The sequence below is a fragment of the Globicephala melas genome, chromosome 3 (genome assembly GCF_963455315.2).
Source record: "Globicephala melas chromosome 3, mGloMel1.2, whole genome shotgun sequence".
NCBI classification, from domain to species: Eukaryota; Metazoa; Chordata; class Mammalia; order Artiodactyla; family Delphinidae; genus Globicephala; species Globicephala melas.
In genome coordinates this window covers 151463954-151484020 of record NC_083316.1, presented here as the reverse complement: position 1 = coordinate 151484020, position 20067 = coordinate 151463954, and the positions used below count along the sequence as shown (strand labels likewise).

At 53.8% G+C, this 20067-nt stretch overlaps 2 protein-coding genes across 6 annotated transcripts in view; one reads left to right on the top strand and one right to left on the bottom strand.

The window, feature by feature from the left end:
* The first annotated feature begins 1819 nt into the window (after window positions 1-1819).
* On the top strand, window positions 1820-18931 carry HK3 (hexokinase 3). Of its 2 annotated transcripts, XM_070045276.1 has the most exons (20): window positions 1820-1873; window positions 4680-4801; window positions 8564-8726; window positions 8936-9090; window positions 9174-9293; window positions 9378-9473; window positions 10381-10480; window positions 10560-10743; window positions 11241-11396; window positions 11548-11781; window positions 12135-12430; window positions 12534-12673; window positions 12752-12871; window positions 15431-15526; window positions 15696-15795; window positions 16847-17041; window positions 17667-17850; window positions 17963-18118; window positions 18278-18511; window positions 18599-18931. In XM_070045276.1, exons 2-20 carry the CDS (start codon window positions 4706-4708, stop codon window positions 18741-18743), a joined length of 2970 nt encoding a protein of 989 aa, XP_069901377.1. In that variant the 5' UTR covers window positions 1820-1873; window positions 4680-4705; the 3' UTR covers window positions 18744-18931. The 2 variants fall into 2 exon arrangements, with proteins under 2 accessions (XP_069901377.1, XP_069901378.1); XM_070045277.1 differs by lacking the exon at window positions 16847-17041.
* Window positions 18902-20067, bottom strand: part of UNC5A (unc-5 netrin receptor A) — a 62539-nt gene continuing 61373 nt past the window's right edge. For all 4 annotated transcript variants that reach the window (XM_060296666.1, XM_030846831.2, XM_060296667.1 and 1 more), the window contains one exon: window positions 18902-20045. In XM_060296666.1, the coding sequence (XP_060152649.1) occupies window positions 19880-20045 (166 nt within the window). In that variant the 3' untranslated portion in view covers window positions 18902-19879. The remainder of the gene's footprint in view (window positions 20046-20067) is intronic.

Sequence of the window (20067 nt, the reverse complement as noted above, 5' to 3'; positions counted from 1 at the left end):
CCCTTTTTTGGTCAATGGCCATCTGGTGTCTGAAGAGAACTGCTGACCCTTGCTGTGCCTCTGCTACAGTTACGGCTGTCATCGTTGTTCACAGATCTCAAGCCCAGACTGCCTCCTCCTTCCATAGGCCCTGACACAGACCTTCCCTGACACTCTGCCTAGGGTGTTGGGACCCCTGCTGCTGGGGAAATAGACATAGGTTTCTAGAAACACAAAGAGCCCTGGCATTGCTTATCAGGGGTGTATCCTCACCCTGGCTCAGGAGACTGCAAACTGACTGTCAGCATGAATCACATTCACATTCAGTTCTATATTCTCTCCCCACTAAGAAGTTGAGAGAGACTGGAGCCCCAGGGTAGGCAGGATGTATGTTTTGAATGATGGCCAGTCTATCCTCCCCACCCCCATTCCCAATCGCAGAGCCTACATGCCTGATTGCTACACAGTGAACTGTGCAGGAGGGCTGATATGTGGCATGTTTCCAGGCCCAGTTATGCCAAAACTGATTCAACAGCCATCATCCCTGGTCTCCATCCTGGTGTCATGTGGAGGCAGAGTACTGTTTATGGTTAACGGTAGGGTTACTGTTGATGAGGTAGCCTGGAGTTTTAAAGTATCTGCTCACCAATTTCCCTGGAATGAAAATTGGTGCAGCGTGTCTAGTCTCCTGCCATGGCGAGTATCTTAGTCCATTTGGGCTGCAATTAAAAAGTACCACAGACTGAGTGGCTTATAAACAATAGAAATGTATTTCTCACAGTTACGGAGGCTGGATGTCTGAGGTCAGGGTGCCAGCCTGGCCAGATGGTCAGATGAAGGCCTTCTTCCACGTTGCAGACCGCCAACTTCTCGTATCCTCACATGGCAGAAGAGGCAAGGGAGCCGTCTGGGGCCTCTGATGAGGGTACTAATCCCATTCATTAGGGCTCCACCCTTATGACCTAATCACCTCCCAAAGACCCCACTTCTTAATACCGTCACCTTGGGCATTAGGTTTTCAACATAAGAATTAGGTGGGAGGGGAACAAAAGTATTTAGACCACAGCAGTGGGCACAGTGTTGCCCCAACTTTCTGTACATTCAAGAAGACTAGTTCAGGGAAACCAGCTTGGTGGCCAACAACCCCACTGCAGCTGAGATTCCTCTTCCCCTTCTAGTAGAGAAGCCCCATGGTGTGAACCTACTCTTCCTCCTTGGCCGGTAGACTAAAGGCTGAACTCCACAGCCTGGCTGCCTCCTCTCCCACCATGTGTCCTCACCTACATGTATCCTCTTGAGGTCCTTGGAGCTGTACCCCAATTCCATGAAGGTGCCTTATGCTCCACAATTTTGTACATGTGAGGACATACTGCCACTCTTCCTTCAGGGCTCAGCTTCCTCAACTTCTGCCCACTCTGGGGCAGAGTTAGCCTCTTCCTCTTGTGCTTCCACATCGCCTCGTGTTCATTTAGTAGGTCGTTACACATTTTGGAAAATTGTCCATTGGACTACATATTTCCCAGGCTATTCTAGCTCCTTTCCAGGGATGAACCACTGCGGACTCTGAGTGTTTGTAAAATGGATGGAGCTCCCAGCATTGCAGAGGGGATATCCCAGGCTCCTTGACCCACTTCAGGACTCCCAACTTCCTGTGGCGATCTTGCTTAAGTTTGCACCATGGCCCTGCCTAACTTGGCCTCCTCTTAGGGCAGACTCAGAGGGAAGTGCATCTTCCTGAATTAGCTGGTGTCTTGTGAGAGGGTGGGGCTTGGTGACATTATAAGTCAGATTACTCGTGAGTTTCACTTTTGAGTACAAAGCAGTTCAGTGGGACGTCTCATTGAGAGAGAAGAGCCCAGGTCTGAGAAGAGTGACCAACTGCTGCTTCTCCCAGGTAAGATTCTCCTCTAATTCCTGCCTGCCTCAGCTCTAGCCCCTTCCTTACCCTCATCTCTCCTGCTTAGTCCATCCTGGATGGGTGGAGGCTGGAAAGGCTAAGCTGGTTGGTCCTCGATAGTGCTTCCTATCCTCGGCAGAGGTCCTGGGATACCTTTCAGAAGGAAGGCTCGTTCCATGTAGCTGATTCAGCTGAATTAAGCCAAGAGGCCCACAGTTATTCAAACATCCCCAGACCCTGGGCTGGGTTCTGGGGATCTAGTGATATGGCAGACATGTCCCTCCCCACAGGAACTCTCAGCTGGAAGAGACAGAAATGAATACATTTACTGGGAGTGTAAATACTGGGGTTACTTGGGGGAAGCTTCAGTCTCTGTTATGTAGAAGTGCTGAATAAATGTTGAATAGAAGAAGAAATGAATAAGAGTGAATGAGTGATTGAGCTAGCTGGGCCTCGAAAGGAGAGTGAAATCTCACCATGTGTGTAGCCCTAGGCCCCTCCCAAAGGTAATTGCCTCAGTTATCCCATTTTATCCTCAAAACAGACTTCTAACATATATGGAACATATGTTTGACAGATGTGACAGCAACTTGAGTGTAGGTATATGTGACTTTGGGGAGATTTTTTGGAAACTGATTTCTTGGTTCTCTGAATAAGAACTCCCCACCTCTCAATTTTTCAAAGCTGTACTAGCACCTACCTATTTCAAGCCCTGTGCTGGGCATTGAAGAAGCAGAGATGACTCAGACAGCAATTCCAGGGAAGGCTGTGAACGAAGGCTGGACAGCAGGAGACAGGATGAAGCTCATAGTCAATGTGGCTGGAATATGAAGGGGAGTAGCAAGCGAGGAAGCTTGGGTTGAGGACAGTGTGAGGGGGTTGCAAAGTCACAAAACTTTTCTTTTTCTGCAGTAGAAGCCATCACAGTGTGACGGCTTACTTCACATTGTGGGGAATGACATGATAAAATCTATTTTTGCACAGTCACTCTGGTAACATGTTTGGTGTGGGTAAGGTGGCGAGATGGATACATGGGAGCACAAATATCAATTAGGAGGCTGTTGGAATAATCAGATGGGTGGAAGGTCTAGGACAGTGGCTGTAGGAACTGGGAGGTGGAGACACATGGGAGCTCTTTCCGCTCTCAGCTCTTTCAGCCTGAGAACTTACTGCGTAGAGGAAGTGAGGGTCAGGGATGTATAGCGGCAACATGAATGCCTCCAGCCAAGGTGAAGGACGGGAAGAATTTCGTGGGGAAAAGTGAAGGAGGAAATGAATGTGACTTTGACCGTTGAGTTTGAGGAGGCTTCTCTAGCATCCAGAGATGCTAACAGACCATTGGAATTTGGGATTTGGCTCAGGACAGGGGTAGATTTGGGAACCTTCACACAGGTTTTAATCAAACCTTGGGGTTGAGTGAGATAAAGAGGGAGTGTGGAGAAGAAGACTATGGCCAGAAATTTGGGAGCCCCATTGTTTAAGAGGAGAGGAGCGAAGGAGTTATTGACGAAGACTATGAGAGACTCAGGAAGGAGGCCCAGGGAAGACTGACCGTTGCAGCCAAGGGAGAAGAGAATTTTGCAGTGAAGAGAATTCTCATGGCTTTGCATGCCTGAGAGAGGGTGAAAGCATGGGGACTGAGGAAAAGGCTGGTATTGGGCAGTCAGGAGATCATAGGTGGCCATGGGGAGGGAAAATTCATGGACATGAGGGGAGTGGCAGGTGGGGAGGGGTTGCAGAGGTGGGAAGGTAGCTTTCCTGAAGTTCTGCTGTTAAAGGAGGAGAGGGAATAATTCAGTAGCCAGATGCCTTCTGCCCATCTTGGGCCCTCCATTGCATTTCCCTTTTCTTCCACCCCTGCAGGGCACCTGAATCATTGAAGGCTCCTTTGGAAACTTCCTGGTCCCCATTTTATTTATATGTAGATGAAAATAAAGTAGGCCTTGAGATGGAGAGACCTGGTGTGGCTGCTTTGTGAGGAGCTGCATCCTCAGCTATGAGCACAGGGCTCTTTCAGCTCAGCATCACCCCACCTTCCAAAACCCACCCTGACGTTTATGTTGCACATTAGAGTTCCCAAAGCATTTTCCCTGTTGTTACTCTTTTTAATTCTGATGACAGCCTTGTGAAGGTAGATACTATCTTCTGTTTTTTACAGATGAAGAAACTGAAATGCAAAGAAATCATAAATGATTTGCCCAAAGTCATGGCATTAGTGGAACACCTTTCTGAAGCACAGATCCACCCCTGTCCACTTCTCTCTTCAGCGGGAAATTTACACACCTTAACTTGGCATGAAGGTGCCAAGCCAGGCTGCTTGCTTCTCCAGCAGGTCTTTGGCCTCTCCTTACCTCACAGCCTTTGCTCCAAACCTTTAGCACATCCCTGAACTCCCAAGTACAGCAGCAAGTCCATCTCTGTCACTGCCTGTGTCAGTCATACTGTGATTATTGGTAAAGCTGTGAGGTCCCTGAGGGTGTGGCCTAGGTCTGCTTTGTCTGTACCCTAGCATGTGGCACATTAGGCATTAGGGACTGGTAAATGTGAATGAATGACTGAATGAATGGCATTGGGATTAGAAATCAGCCTTCCCAGTGCTCTTTTGTTGTACATGCTCTGGAAAATGAGGGCTTTCTGGTTGTTTACTAAAGGATTTTGATGGTCAGAGATTCTGAGCTCTGCCCACATCTTCCTTCCTGGTCCCCTTCAGAAGGAAGAAAGTTAAGGGTCTGTATCACAGCCTCCGAGGTTCATCACAACCTGTGGAGTACGTGGTTCACCCAGGAACCCTTTTCTCCCATAGGAGGTCACCCCCCACCGTGGAACCACATGGACTTCATTGGGTCTCTAGGGTTGCAGCAACGGGAAGGAGTCCCCAGCTGCCCCCAAGAAGGCTTGCCCTGCCCCTCAAACAGCTCTGAGCTGGTAAGTTCAGCGCTGGGTTCCTGTCTCGTGCCTATTCAAGGCTGTTAAGAGCAGGAGCAGCAGAAGATGCCATGCGACCACTGGCTCACACCCATGCAGCCCTTTCCTGTTTACTGAGCCTTTCATATCTGATCTAGTAGCTTTCTCCTTCAAGGCTCCACACCACTACAAGGTGGGGATTATCTCCTCATTTTACAGGCGAGGAAGGGGGCTTAGAGAGGTGACATACCTTGAGTTTAAGGCATGACAGGAGCTTGAGCTGAGGTGTTTCATCTCCAAAGTCTAGAAAGGACCCTCCAGGGTTTTTCTTGTAGAAAGCTGTGTTCTTAAAGCCCTTCCTTTTCCCACTTCTCAAGTCATTCCTGCACATCTTTCACCCCTCAACACGGCCCCTGAAGTCAGGCACACAGAGAGAATTTCAGTGCTGAACTCAACTTGGAGGTTGTGCAGCAAGGTTATTGTGCCTCAGGTTAGCTCAGAGTGAATTTCTCTTTTTTCTGTCATCTTGACCAAGATTTAGAAGCCCTTGCCTACCACACCCTCTAGCAGGAAACACTCGGGTAAGTCAATTCACATCTCTTTGTCTCTGTTTCGTCAACACTGAAATGGAGGAAAATAAAGTCTAATCCTCCCACCCCTGGAGGATTAAGTGAGCTAATGGAGATACAGGACCTGCACAGAGAGGCATCCACGAAAGGGTTCTTGTATCGTTCCCTGCAGTTTCTTTAGCTTTCCAGCCCATTCTGAAACCTGCTTGATTTGGCTTGTTGCCCAAACTAGAGGGGCGTCCCCCCTCACTGCATTTCATGCTCCCACTTCACCCTTGTCCAACGTCTGCCCCAGACCCTGTAAACATTTCTTCTGTGCACAATCCCTAGCTGGGCCACAGAAGGGTGCAATGACTGTGCCGCGGTGCCTGCCCTGCCAGGGCTTGCTCTAGGGCCTGCCACCATCACCTCTTTCACTTTACACCACTCTCTTGAGACTCTGGCGCTGGTCCCACACCCACCCTGCTGGCTTTATTGCACACACCTGCAGTTTAAAGACAAGTCTCTTCAGCTTTGGGGGGACTTCACATGGATGCCAAATTTCCTGTGGCCTTGGGCCCCCACTCAGCACTGCAGGCTTCAACCTCAGCTCCCCTTCCCATGATGATCTAAGAACCACGTGTAGTCGGAACGCAGTCCCATCTGAGTCCCTTCCTGGTGCCTTCTGCCAGGACTTTTTGTCACCAGAGGGGTCATGGAGTCAGGCTCCCCAGGCTAGTTTTACCTTGTGCTCTGAGGAAAGGGAACCCATGTCCTATAGGCCAGCCACTGTCTCACCCCTTCACATCTACTGTCTTCTCAGTCCTCAAAACATCGCTGAGAAGTGGGTGCTATTTTTGTTCCTGCTTGACAGAGGAGAAAACCTGCTCAGAGAGATGAGGTGGGCCCTGACTGACGGACACAGCAAGTTGGTCAAAGGATCCAGCATTGAGGCCGCATTGAATCCACCCTCTCTCTAATGCTTTGCTCCTCACTCTCCTGGCTGAGGTCTCTCCCCACTCTTCTTGGGGGAGGTTGAGGGGAGACTCCAGTAGCTTCTCCTGGCTGCTGTGCGCCCACCAGTGTCAGCCAGGGAAGTCCTCCTGTGTTTCTTGAGGCTTCTGCCATCTCATAGTCACTCCTCTTGCACCTGTCACTGCAGCTGGGAGGAAAAGGAAGAAAAACATCGACCTACCCAAGCCACTGACTTCTCCATAACTCTGATGTTGTCATTAAGCAATAATAAAACACCCCTCACATCTGAACAGCACTTTACACTTTCACATACATTATCCCCTTTCTTATGCCACCACAACCACTTAGTCAACAAATCCTGAGAGCCAGCCACTCCTTGTGGCCCTGAGATACAGCCATGAACAAGACATGGCTCCTGGGTGCTTTTGAGTATTGTTATTCTCTTGTTAAGTCTTACCATGTCAGAGAGAAGTTTAACTTGCCCAGGGCCACATAGCCAGGAAGTGGCAGGGCAAGGACTCAGATTTAAGTTTTCTCATCCCATGTCCTGTGGGGGTTTCTTTGCTGCCAACTTCATCAGCTTTGGGTTCTTTTCAGGTGTTTTTATTAGTTTTTATAAGGCTTCACATTTATGTGGAAACATCTCTGCAGTCAGATCTGGGTTCAAGTCCCGCTCTGCCCCTTAATAGCTGCTTGGATTAGGCAGATGACTATACCTCTCTGAGCCTCAGTTTCCTCATTTGTGACTCAGGAATAGCTCCTCCTAGCATGCATGGCTACTGGAAGCAGTAATGTGAATATGGAACTGAACATCTGGACTCCAGTTAGGATCATTTGCCTCCTTAGGGATCTGTTTCCCATTCTTTTCCTAAAGCAGGGGTGGGACTGAGTTGCCCCCATCTCCCTCAGTTGGCAGCCTCTCCTCCCTGGCTCTCCCTGCCTCCTTATCCAGGTGCCTGAGTGGTACTTTATAGATACGGGCCCAGTGTGGGGTAGCGGGTCATAGGAATGGAATTCCTATGAGACAGGCAGTGGGGACCCGGGAAAGGCTAAGCCTGGGAGAATGGAGTCGGGGGCTGGGACCCTCTGAAAAACCCAGGGAGGCTGCTGAGGCCTCTTTGAAGGACAGGCCAGAGGGTTGTCCCAGGGAAGTTTCCACACAGAAGTGAGATACTGGAGCTTTTCTTAAGCTCCCCCAACTCAAGCTTCTGCTGGAAAAGAACCTGGTGTCCCATCCTCTGCTTTCCCTGTCTGCCCGCCACTCCCTTCACTCTGATCTGCGCCTGGCCAGCCTTCCCCCAAATCCGTCCCCTTGCTCTGAAGAAAAACCCTTTGTGCTCTTCCCCCATATCTTCAAATGGCTCATTCCTTTCCTTCATTTAGGTCACCTCCACGGGGAGACCTTCCCTGACCAATATCCAAAAATACCTCTTCCTCTCCTGGTCACTCCTGAACTTCTATTTCTACCTTTCTTTTCTACCAGTACTACCAGAACCATATTACATGTTTCTGTGCTTATTTTCTGCCCCCTACACTGGAATTGAATTCCACAAGAGCAGACTCAGCTGGCTGTGCAGTGTATGGTGCTTAGAATAGTGCTGGGTGCATATTAGGGGCTCAGTCAATGTCTGTGTGAAGGATGGCCAACTGTGGGAGGACTGTCCTCCATGGTGTGGCCCCCAAACTCTCCTGGCTGGGCTTGCTCGGGCTCCAGAGTGGAGTGTATCGGAAGAGGGAAGCCCCTGAACCTGAAGTTCATCCACACATTTGTTCATTCATTTGCTCATCTAACAACAATTCACTGAGCAGCTCGGCTCTGGGTCCTGGGGAACCAGAGCAAATCACTGGTGGGGTGACAGGGGAGAGGTCTTGCCAGCCCTGAATTCAAAGAAGTAGAGGGGGTTGGAAGGAGCTGAAAGGATCCACAGGGAATGGAGCAGGAGGAAGTGGGTGGGTCTTCCCACCAGAAGGGAGCTTTCTGAGGGTGCAGGAGCTGGTGTAGGCTGTGAGCGACAAGAAAGCCACAGTGTGTGAAGAGGCGAGGAGTGAGGCTGGGCAGGTGCTGGGGAGCTCAGCAAGGCTCACAGTGGGCTCAAGCAGGGCTCAGGCCAGCCCCTGGGGAAGCTAAGGGAGGGGTGCTGGTCTGGGCTAGGGAAGGGAGGTATGAACTGGGCCAGGCTAACCTCTGTCCTGTTTGGAGTGGGGGAACTTCGCTAGGCCAACAGGGCTCCTGCCCAGATGTCGGCCTGTTTCTCCTCAGGTACAGGAATGCCTGCAGCAGTTCAAGGTGACAGGGGCACAGCTGCGGCAGATCCAAATCAGCCTACTGGACTCCATGGAGCAGGCCCTTAAGGGGCAGGCCAGCCCTGCCCCTGCTGTCCGGATGCTGCCCACATATGTGGGGTCTATCCCACATGGCACTGGTGGGTGGTATAGACTAACATGGGTGGCCAGGACTGGTAAGAGGGTTCTGATCTGGGGGAGGGGGGAGTTCCTTACCCCTTTCTCCATCTCTAAGGTCCCCATCTCTAAGGTCCCTTGATGAGACTTCACAGGCCTTGGGAATGTTTCTGGGAAGAAGAGGGCTTGCTCTCACCAGCTGCGTGCCTTTCTGTGACCTGCTTTCCCACAGAGCAAGGAGACTTCGTGGTGCTGGAACTGGGAGCCACAGGGGCCTCACTGCGTGTTCTGTGGGTGACCCTGATGGGCATTGAGGGGCACAAGATGGAGCCCCGAAGCCAGGAGTTTGTGATCCCCCAAGAGGTGATGCTGGGTCCTGGTCAGCAGGTGAGCACTCACTGCACAGGCTCTGGGCCCGGGGGCAGCTGGGGCTCCAGTGGGCAGAGCTAAGCCCCCAACCCACCCCACAGCTCTTTGACTTTGCCGCCCGCTGCCTATCTGAGTTTCTGGATGCGCTCCCCGTGGGCAATCAGGGTCTACAGCTTGGGTTCAGCTTCTCCTTCCCTTGTCACCAGACAGGGCTGGACAAGGTGAGTGGCTACAGGGACAGTGGGTGGAGGGGCTGCAGCCCCATGAAGGTTGTTGGAGGATTGACCTGAATTTTCTGCCTCCAGAGCACCCTCATTTCCTGGACCAAAGGTTTTAGGTGCAGTGGTGTGGAAGGCCAGGATGTGGTCCAGTTGCTACGAGATGCCATCCAGAGGCAGGGAGTGAGTAGAGGCAGGGGAGCAGGGAGGGATGCCCATGTGGTCTGGGCCTGGGCCTGGGCCCAGCACATGTAGGCTGTTCCTATGCTTCTGGGAGAGCCTGCTTTCCTCTCGTGTTTATACTCTTTATCCATGTAACCTTCGGGTAAATGCTGCTACCATTCTCATTTTATAGGTAAGGAGACTGAAGCTAAGAAAGGTCAAATAAACGTTCAGGACTGTAGGGGGAAACAAAGATGAAAAGACTTGACCCTGTCCTCAGAGACCTCACAAGTCTAGTGGGGAAAGCATTCCAATAAAAGATTGTCCCTGTTGAGAATGTGGTTCCGATGACTGTGGGAGCACAGGGAAGGGTGTACTACGACTTGAGCAGAGACTTGAAGGAGAAGTTTGCCAGGTGCATAAGCTGGGGCTGGGGAGGAAGGTCTAATTTCAGAGAAGGGCATATTCAAAAGTCTGGATGCCTGAGAAAGGCCACTCTGGATCTGTGCCGACTAACCACCACGGTGCTGTGTGAGTAGCTGGAAGTCAGGGCTGAGAGGAGCAGGCTTGGGGAGCCAGGCCAGGACCAGGGTGAGCAAGAGAGGTGTCTACAGCATAGCCTTCAAGGTGACATGTTTGCTCACCCTTGTCCTGGTCCTGTGGGGAGCACTGGTGTTCTGGAAGTGATGGCTGAGCCTGAGAGCCCCTGAGACCTCCAGGGCCTGAGCTGGGGGCAGAGGAGCCAAGGGGCAGGCGTGGGATGGGAGGAAAATCCTCTATAGGGTGGGAAGGCCTAGAGCATATGTGACGCAAATGTGTGGGGCATGCGGACACGCATTTCAGGGACTCTGTGTGTCTCCGTCAAAGCCAGGGCCCCAGCCCTGCCCATACCCCAGGTTCCCTGACCTCTGTCCTCTCTGTTGTCCAGACCTACAGCATCGATGTAGTTGCCGTGGTGAATGACACAGTGGGCACCATGATGGGCTGCGAGCCAGGGGTTGGGCCATGTGAAGTTGGGCTGGTTGTAGGTGAGTCACAGCCATTTGTGATGGTGGATGGAGGGCCTGGAGGCCTGGTGGACAGGCCCTGATGGGGTGTCCCTGCCAGACACTGGCACCAATGCGTGTTACATGGAAGAGGCACGGCATGTGGCAGTGCTAGACGAGGACCGGGGCCGAGTCTGCATCAGCGTCGAGTGGGGCTCCTTCAGTGATGATGGGGCCCTGGGGCCAGTGCTGACCATCTTCGACCGCACCCTGGACCACGAGTCTCTGAATCTGGGTGCCCAGAGGTGGCCTAACCTTCTGCTCTAGCCCCATCACTGCTTTGTTCCCCTCCCGCTCTGTTGTCCCTGTACTCCAGCCCTTAGGCCCCTCCCTCTCATTTGCTCCTAGGCTCTCCAGGTTGCATCCTGGGGGGCCCTGGCCAGGCTCAAAGAAGGAATGGGTTCTAGAACGAAGAGTTTTTAACTCTTGGCCCTCCCTTATTCCTGACTCTGGCCAGCTCTGGCAGGGGTTGGGGGTTGGGGGTTGGGAGTAGCCAAGCAAAGAGTCTCCTACCCTCCTTGGGTCCTTCTACCCTCCAGGAGCCCCCATGAACCTAATCTAAGCCAGAGGGGGCAGTGGGGTCTGGGTAAACACCCAACTGTCTCCTAGGAGGCCATTTGCTTCTGGACCCTTCAGCAGGGACCGCAAAGAAAATGACCTCTCTTTGGGAGTTCTTGGAGGTGGGGCCAGGTGGGCTGAGGGCTTAGGAAAGGCTCTGTCCAGCCACCCTTCCTGCCTGTAGGTTTGAGAAGATGATCGGGGGCCTGTACCTGGGTGAGCTGGTGCGGCTGGTGCTGGCTCACCTGGCCCAGTGCGGGGTCCTCTTTGGCGGCTACACCTCTCCTGCCCTGCTAAGGCAAGGCGGCATCCTCCTGGAACATGTGGCTGAGATAGAGGAGTGAGTGCGGGAGGCGAGTGGGCTGCGACAGAGGGGTTCTTGACTTGGGAATGGGGAGGATGCTCTTTCCCTGAGGTAGCCATGGAGCTTTGGTGGGGGCAGGGAGCTTTGGGGCTACTTCAGCCCCAAAGTAGCACCCTGTCCCCGCCAGTCCCTCTGCTGGGGCAGCCCGTGTGCACGCTATCCTGCAGGATTTGGGCCTGAACCCGAGCGCCTCAGATGCCGAGTTCGTGCAGCACGTATGCGCGGCTGTGTGCACGCGGGCTGCCCAGCTCTGTGCAGCTGCCCTGGCTGCCGTCCTCTCCCGTCTCCAGCACAGCCGGGAGCAGCAGACACTTCAGATCGCTGTGGCCACTGGAGGCCGAGTGTTTGAGCGACACCCCAGGTATTGGGAATACAGATGATCCTGTGTTAGCAGGTAGCAGGAACAAGTGTGTGTTTGTGATACACACCCAGAGGGCACTCTGGTACCACTGGTGCAAGCCGATGGGTATGAATGGCACCCAAGCAAAGTGAGGACAGACAGGGGCTGGGGAGGCCAGAAGAGGTCAGAGGAGAGAAAGAGACTTCTCTTGGTTGTGCAAGGGAGGGTGTCACTGGGGGCACTGGGCATATGGTTGGTGCATAGATGGGTTTAGAATTGAATTGATTTGAAGTGAGGGAGCCCAGGGCTTCTGCAAGCCCTGGGGGTCAGGGCCAGGTGCCAAGCCAGAGTGCACCTGATGTGTGTCTGTGTAGGTTCCTCAGCATCCTGCAGGAGACAGTGATGCTCCTGGCCCCCGAATGTGATGTCTCCTTCATACCCTCTGTGGACGGGGGAGGCCAGGGTGTGGCAATGGTGACTGCTGTGGCTGCCCGCCTGGCTGCCCACCGGTGCCTGCTGGAGGAGACCCTGGCACCATTCCGGTTGACCCGTGAGCAGCTGGCAGCAGTGCAGGCACAGATGCGAGAGGCCATGGCCAAGGGACTCCAAGGGGAAGCCTCCTCCCTCCGCATGCTGCCCACTTACGTCCGGGACACGCCTGATGGCAGTGGTAAAGACTTGGCCTGAATGGGACATGGGCTCCTGGGGGTCACAGCATGTGTGGGGGTGGAGCTTCCAGCTTTGACCTGGCACTGAGGGTCTCTGCCCCACAGAGCGTGGGGACTTCCTGGCCCTGGACCTGGGGGGCACCAACTTCCGGGTCCTCCTGGTGCATGTGGCCACTGGAGGTGTGCAAATCACCAGCCAGATCTACTCCATCCCGGAGTGCGTGGCCCAGGGCTCTGGGCAGCAGGTACCCACAACCTGGAGCTGATGTCAGGGGGCGGGGAAGGGCCAAGTGGTCTACTCCCTGACTTGCTCCACTCCTCAGCTCTTTGACCACATTGTGGACTGCATCGTGGACTTCCAGGAGAAGCAGGGCCTGAGTGGGCAGAGCCTCCCCCTGGGTTTCACCTTCTCCTTCCCATGTACGCAGCTCGGCCTGGACCAGGTGAGAGAGGGAGGGCTGCGGGAAGCCATCCTCAGGGGCTTTCCACCAACATACTCTTCTTGGAGTGGGCAGGAGGCCTGGAGAGGGCTTCCTGGGCTAGGGAGAGGGCTGGGTGGAGGCACTGCTGGGCTGGGCCTGCACCCAGCCTCAGTTTCTCCAGATGTGATGTGCCCAGGTGGATGGGATGCGGTAAAATGGCCTGGAATCCAGGGCCATGAAAAGGCGTGGGATGGAGAAGGACATGGTTACCCCTGGGGGCTGCCAGTGGGCAGGAGAGTGGAGCCAGCATTAGGTCTGGGCACTTGGGAGCAGTGCAGGCCAAGGTTGGGACTGACCAGAGGACACACTGGCTGTCTCACTCACAGCACTGTTGTAATGCCGAGGGTATCTGCAGAGAGCAGATTGTTCTGTCTCTCAAAGGGGCTTGTGTTTGCATGGTTTCTTTGCCCTCTCTCCTATTCCCGGCCTTGCTGGTATCCTTCTCAGGGCCTGGTTGGGGTTGGCAGAGGGGCGGGCACAGGTCTAGACACAACATCCACTCAGCGCACACCTCTGCATCCTTCATCAGGAATGCTAGACTTTTCATGCACACACCTAAGGCCTGCCATGGAGACGGCTCCTCCCAGACCTCTGATCCAAGCTCCCAGGAATCTCCTCCTCAACACCCCCAACTTCTGCTGAAAAGCTCCTGTGATGAGGAGCTTGCTGGCCCTGAAAGTGCCCACCAGGTTCTTCCACACCTGTGGTCTCTGGGAAGCTCTGCCTACTCTACTCCAACCAGCCTTCCTATGGTTTTCGCCTACCCTCTGCTCCTGCTCTGACCTCTCAGACACGGGCCTCTGTGCTCTGCTTTCCTTTGGATCATGCAGTCAGCAATGTCTCTTTGCTCATCTGCTTCCTCCAGCCTGAGTTATTCTGGCACCTTTTGATTATTCCTTGTAAGGTGTGAGAAGCAGGTGGGACTCTGTGCAAAATCAGGCATGCAGGAAACACGGTCCTATTAACAGAATTTAATTTCTATGTTGAGCCCACATTCTTTTCAGGAGTGAAAACTTAATGGTAATCAATTCAGGGATCCCCTTATCCAGGTAGGGGCCCCTCCTTTGCTGTATAGAATGTGCAGACAAGCTGGGACGTGGGGGAAACGTCCAGGCCCCAGCCATTTGGACTCTGCATCTTGCTCTCTTGGGTCTTGACAACTCCCTTGATACCTTACCTTCCCCTCTGTGGGGAAGGAGGGCAGAGGCTGCCTCTGTTCTCAGATTATCCAAATCCCTTCTGTATCCTCCCCTTCCCCACAGGGGCGTGCCCAGGGTGGAGGGCCTAGGACATCTTTCTCAGGAAGCCATCTGGAACCTGGCTCTAACTCCTGCCCACCTCACCTTCCCCAAACCAGGGGGTCTTTCTCTCATCTGGGAGTGGGGAAACTTTGCCGTTACTCGTGATCTGGCTCTCCTTCTCATTCACTCTCACTCTCTCTGGTTTCTGTTTTTGAGACAATGAGCACAGAACACTCTATCTTGTGGTTTTATGGGGAAAGGAATAAAAGGAAATATTACTGGGGGAAATGTCAGTTAATATGTCTAAAGTCTCCTGCCCCAAAGATTCCCAGACCTGCTCTCCATGCGTCTACTTTGGGCAGAGCAGTCATTTTCTCCTAATGGTGGGTGGAATAGTTCCCCTGCCCTCTCCCTCAGAGGAAGCACAATAAGAAAAGAACAGCTAGGCCCCCATTACTAAGTTCACAATTTAAGGCCAGTTTCTCACAGTAAATTGTCTTGTCCCCTCCTGTCCTGCCCAGGTGTCTGGTTTCTGGCTTTTCCATTCATCCTTCACTCGTATCTGGAACATGCATGTGAATCTCCCATTGACACGGCTCCGTCCTAACTCTGAGAATTCCTTCCTTTCAAGTGACTCTTGCTAGCTCTTTCTGGAAGAGCAAACGCTGCTGTTATTTGGACCTCTGAGCCTTCTCTGTCCTTCCCTTTCTCACACACAGCACTCATTTTACCAGATCTGTTAATTCCTAACCCAATTACAAAGGGCCATTCCTTCTGGGCAGATGTCTTTTTTTTTTTGCGGTACGTGGGCCTCTCACTGTTGTGGCCTCTCCTGTTGCGGAGCACAGGCTCCGGACGCGCAGGCTCAGCGGCCATGGCTCATGGGCGCAGCCGCTCCGCGGCACGTGGGATTTTCCCGGACCGGGGCACGAACCCGTGTCCCCTGCATCGGCAAGCAGACTCTCAACCACTGCGCCACCAGGGAAGCCCTGAGCAGATGTCTTAAAATGGCCAGACCCTCAAACTATCTGAGCATTCTGGCACTAAAAGTAGAAGATGTAGGTTGGATGGTTATTAATAGGTTTCTTCACACTGGAATCCTCCTGGGGAATTGGGAGGGGGCAGAAGGCAAGGCCCTTAATCGTATGACAGAGTAGGCACAGAATCCTATGTGGGGAAGGAATCATATACTGCATTCTGATGGGATGCAGGCTTTGGGGAGGCAAAGTGAGATTCCAAGGGAACTCTAGCTTCCTGCTTCCTCTTGGTCCCACCCCAGGGCATCCTCCTGAACTGGACAAAGGGTTTCAATGCATCTGACTGTGAGGGCCAAGATGTTGTGTGTCTGCTGCGGGAAGCCATCAGGCGCAGACAGGTAAGTAGTCTGCCTGCAGAGGTGCTTTGGAGTAACAGGCCTTGAAGGGAGCAAAGGGTCTCCCGCTGCCTGATGTGGGGGGCCCTCTGTAGTAGAGACCTCTGGGTCCAGTGCTAGTTGCTGTGACGACCACGTTGCCCAGCAACTAGCAGCATCCTTTTGTGTGCAGGCAGTGGAACTGAATGTGGTTGCCATTGTCAATGACACGGTGGGGACCATGATGTCCTGTGGCTACGAGGACCCCCATTGCGAGGTTGGCCTCATCGTAGGTGAGGAGGGCCCTGCTGTTTTGTGCCCCTACTGCCTGTTGCTAATTTACTGCCTCCTGTTGAGTTGAACATTCCCCTGGCCTTGGGGATGTGGCATCACTCTTACCTGACTCAGTGGGGCCCTGGAACACTCTATTGGGCTGAGTGTCTGGAGCTTCGGTGTTTAGCCCAACTTAGCTACTGACTCACAGTCACTTAAATTCTCTGAACCTCAGTTTGCCCATCTGTTAAATGAATGTGAGCTTTGGAGTCATACAGATTTGGGTGGAAATACTAGCTCTGCCACTTCCACTGGTATGGCCTTGGGCAAATCACCAGAGCCTCAGTTTCCTCATCTCTAAGGTGGAGATAATAATGATGCCTATCTTAAGGGGTTATGAGGATGAAATGAGAGGGGACAAAGTGTAGCATTATGCCTGGCTCATGGCCTACAGAGTATTTGGAATTGGGTGGGACCCCAGTGATGGGATGGGTGTGTGCAGAGAATGAGTTGAGATGGTTCTTTGAATAGTCCAAGATTCTAAGTCTTTTTTTTTTATTTTTAATATTTATTTGGCTACGCTGGGTCTTAGCTGTGGCACATGGGATCTTTAGTTGTGGCACGCAGGATCTTTTTAGTTGCAGCATGAGGGATCTTAGTTGTGGCATGCAGGATCTAGTTCCCTGATCAGGGATCGAACCCGGGCCCCCTGCATTGGGAGTGTGGAGTCTTAACCACTGGATCGCCAGGGAAGTCCCCAAGATTCTAAGTTTTTATTAAGCACCTCTCCTGTGGCCAGTTGGGGGCTGGATGAAGGGACAGGAAGACACATAAAGAAGGGGAAAATATCTGCCTTCTCGGAACTGTTTAGTGAAGGTTGAATCCAGAAGAGCACGTGGCCATCAGAGAGAGCTGAATCTGACTCTAAATGCCAGGGCAACAAGCCAAGATCAGAAAGGAAGGGGTCCCGACATGAGTGAGACTTGAAAAGAAAGCCTTGAAAAGAAAAAAAGGAATTTGGCTAGATAGGGAAGGAGGGATCCCATAGCTCCTTGGACATCCGTTTCTTAGAGCAGGAGGTATGTGGCAGCCTCGAAGGAGACTGGGAGCTTCTTGAACATAGTGTCTGGCACCGGGAGATGCTCGAGAGAGGCAGGCCCAGATTGCTGTGTGAATTAACAACTGGATGGAGTAATTCCAGGGTCCAACAGACCTGCTTAGAGCTGGTTGTGTGTTGGGGAGAAGAAGGAAAAGCCTTTACCCACGGTATGCCTTCTGTCTAAGCTTCTTGGCTTCAAGGTCAAATCCAAATGTCACTTTCTCTCTGTAGCTTTTCCTGACTTTCTAGGCAGGAAGACTCACCTGTGCTTGGGTGTTCCATGATGCTTTTCTTTGCACTTCTATTTGGGCACACACAGGAAGTATCAGAGTTGGCTGCTCATTGCCCAACCTCTGGCCACTGTGGAGCTCCTTGTGTCTCATTTTTATGTCCCCGGTTCCTGACCCAGCACCTACTGTTTGACTAAAGACCTGGAAGGCCAGTCGAGGAAGGCTTGGGCCTCTCACCCATGTGACAGCAGGGGCTGTCACACATCTCTCAGGGGAATGATGTGAATGACGGGCATTTTGGGAGCACCCTGGGGTAGCATGGGAGATGCGCTGATGGTGGTGCTGGTAGGGGAAGTAGTGGAGTCCTGGGGGGCTTGATGGTGGCAGGGTCTAAAAAAGGGATGAGAGGAAGGAAGGAGGACCGGGCTCTGGGCAGGCCAATGAGCATGGGGAGATGGAGAGGTAGGAAATGAGCCCAGATTTTGCTATCTCTGTGGGAAGGGCTCAGAGGGATCTTGTCTGCAACAGTAAATGGCTTCCACCCCATCTGGCCTCTCTGAAGGAACTGGCACCAATGCCTGCTACATGGAGGAGCTCCGGAATGTGGCAAGTGTGGCTGGGGACTCAGGCCACATGTGCATCAACATGGAGTGGGGTGCCTTTGGGGACGATGGCTCTCTCAGCATGCTCAGTACCCGTTTTGATGCAAGTGTGGACCAGGCATCCATCAACCCTGGCAAGCAGAGGTGAGGGTTGGGCTGGGCAGGTGTGACTGGTGGTGGCTGGCACTAGTGATGTGGCTGGTGGTGGCACGGGGCTGGGGCCTCCTGCCCTGTGTGCACACACACTTTCACGCAGGTTTGAGAAGATGATCAGTGGCATGTACCTGGGGGAGATTGTGCGCCACACCCTCTTGCATTTGACCAGCCTTGGAGTTCTCTTCCGGGGCCAGCAGACCCAGCGCCTTCAGACCAGGGACATCTTCAAGACCAAGTTTCTCTCTGAGATTGAAAGGTGCTGAGGCCTGCATTATCTCCTTCCACCTCCCAAAGGACTCTATCGTTGGGTGGAATGCTGGTTGGAGGGAGGTGCACCCAGAGGACGAGAAAGCCATGAGAGGGGGCGCTTATGCAGGATCCTGCCTCTCTGTGCTCTATTCCTTCCTGTCCCCAGTGACAGCCTGGCCCTGAGGCAGGTCCGAGCCATCCTGGAGGATCTGGGGCTGTCCCTGACCTCAGATGATGCCCTGATGGTCCTGGAGGTGTGCCAGGCTGTGTCCCAGAGGGCCGCCCAGCTTTGTGGGGCAGGTGTGGCTGCCGTGGTGGAGAAGATCCGTGAGAACCGGGGCCTGGAAGAGCTGACTGTGTCCGTGGGGGTGGATGGAACCCTCTACAAGTTGCACCCTCAGTGAGTCTGGGTACCAGGCTGGGCAGGGAGGCATGGCCAGGTGGAGCCCGGCTGACCTGGTCTCACCTCGGCCTCTCCCCCTCACAGCTTCTCCAGCCTGGTGGCAGCCACAGTGCGGGAGCTGGCCCCTCACTGTGTGGTCACCTTCCTGCAATCAGAGGACGGGTCCGGCAAAGGTGCAGCCCTGGTCACCGCTGTTGCCTGCCGCCTTGCCCAGATGACCTGTGTCTGAAGAAGTCTCCAGCAACCAGCTTTGTTGGACCAGGGCTGGGACCCCATCTGTCCCCCAGCCAGGTCCAGACACCCAGGACTTCCAAAACAGCCATGTATGACCCCTCCATGGCCACTGGCCTGGACCCCTAGCTCTCCCTGAGAGAAGTAGCACTTGGGTTAGCAATATATATATATAATTTATTTACATTCACGTCCGCTAAAATCCCTACGCGCCCTGGCGGCCGGGCAAGGCTGTGTACATAAGGCCAAGTGTAAGTGCACGAATGCACTTAAATCAGAGTCAGGGCACAAGCTTCACATGACAGGCCCCACACGGGGGCACCGGCCAGCCCCAAGAACGGGCACGCCACGGCACGCACACTCGCCATTGTCCAGCCCGGGACTCCCGTTGCATATTCACACGCCCCGTCGGGCAGGGCTCCTCGTGGCTGGGGGCAGGGGGGGATCAGAGAGGAGCCGTTGGGTGTCCCTGGGTGGGTGGGAGAAGGGCAGCATGTGAGAGGCAGATGTGGACTGACACCGGGCGTGAGAGACGTGAACAGCCTCCAGGTGTACAGCATGAGATGCATGTGTGGGGCGATGCATGTGACAGGAGCACACGGGACATGCATGGGCACATGCCCATGTGTAGTTGTGTGCCTGAATCCAGGGGCCGCCCCCTGTTCAGCTGTGGCCCTCAGTCCCACAGGCTTGGAGCCAGGCCCCTCAGATGTGCCCCTACCCAGCAGGCACAGAAATGTTTGCATAAGGTCCAGCTCAGGCAGGAGCTCTGGGGGCCACGTCCCGAGCCCATCGTGTGCATGTATGCCCGTGTGTATGCGGCCCCCTGGCTGGGGCAGGAGGAGAGGTAGCATCACACGCACATACACACACACAGATGGGCTGGGCCCAGCCCGGGCTCCAGGCACTGTCCACCCTGGGCCCCGGGCAGAGTCGGAGCAGGTGGCAGTGCCAGCCCGGCCAGGCAGGCCATGGAGGGGAAGGAGTGCGGGCAGGGTCTGAAGGGCCAGTGTTAGGGGATAGCGTCTGCCAGGAGGGGGCCTGTCCACACAGCTCTCCCCGGTGGTGGCTTCTGCCTGTCCCTGGCGGGTGCCAAAGCTGGTGAGAGTGTAGGCTTTGTGGGCCTCGCCGGCCTCAGCATTCGGCCTCTGACACTGTGAAGAGGCCAGCATCTGGCTGGCCAAGTCCGGCCACTGCTGCAGCCAGCTGGCTGAGGTTGCCATTGGGGAAGTGCCGCGCCTCCCACAGGTTGAGGATCATGGCTGTGGGGCTGGGCTTGGAGGCAAAGAAGCTGAGATGGCTGCAGAAGGGAGGGGAGCCCG

What these genes read in the sequence shown, in the direction of transcription:
- HK3 (XM_070045276.1), top strand. Translation starts at nt 4,706, where the DNA reads ATGGACTTCATTGGGTCTCTAGGGTTGCAGCAACGGGAAGGAGTCCCC. An exon ending in TGCTGGGTCCTGGTCAGCAG is followed by an intron (nt 9,091 to 9,173) that starts GTGAGCACTCAC and finishes CCCACCCCACAG; the next exon opens with CTCTTTGACTTTGCCGCCCG. An exon ending in ATCAACCCTGGCAAGCAGAG is followed by an intron (nt 17,851 to 17,962) that starts GTGAGGGTTGGG and finishes ACTTTCACGCAG; the next exon opens with GTTTGAGAAGATGATCAGTG.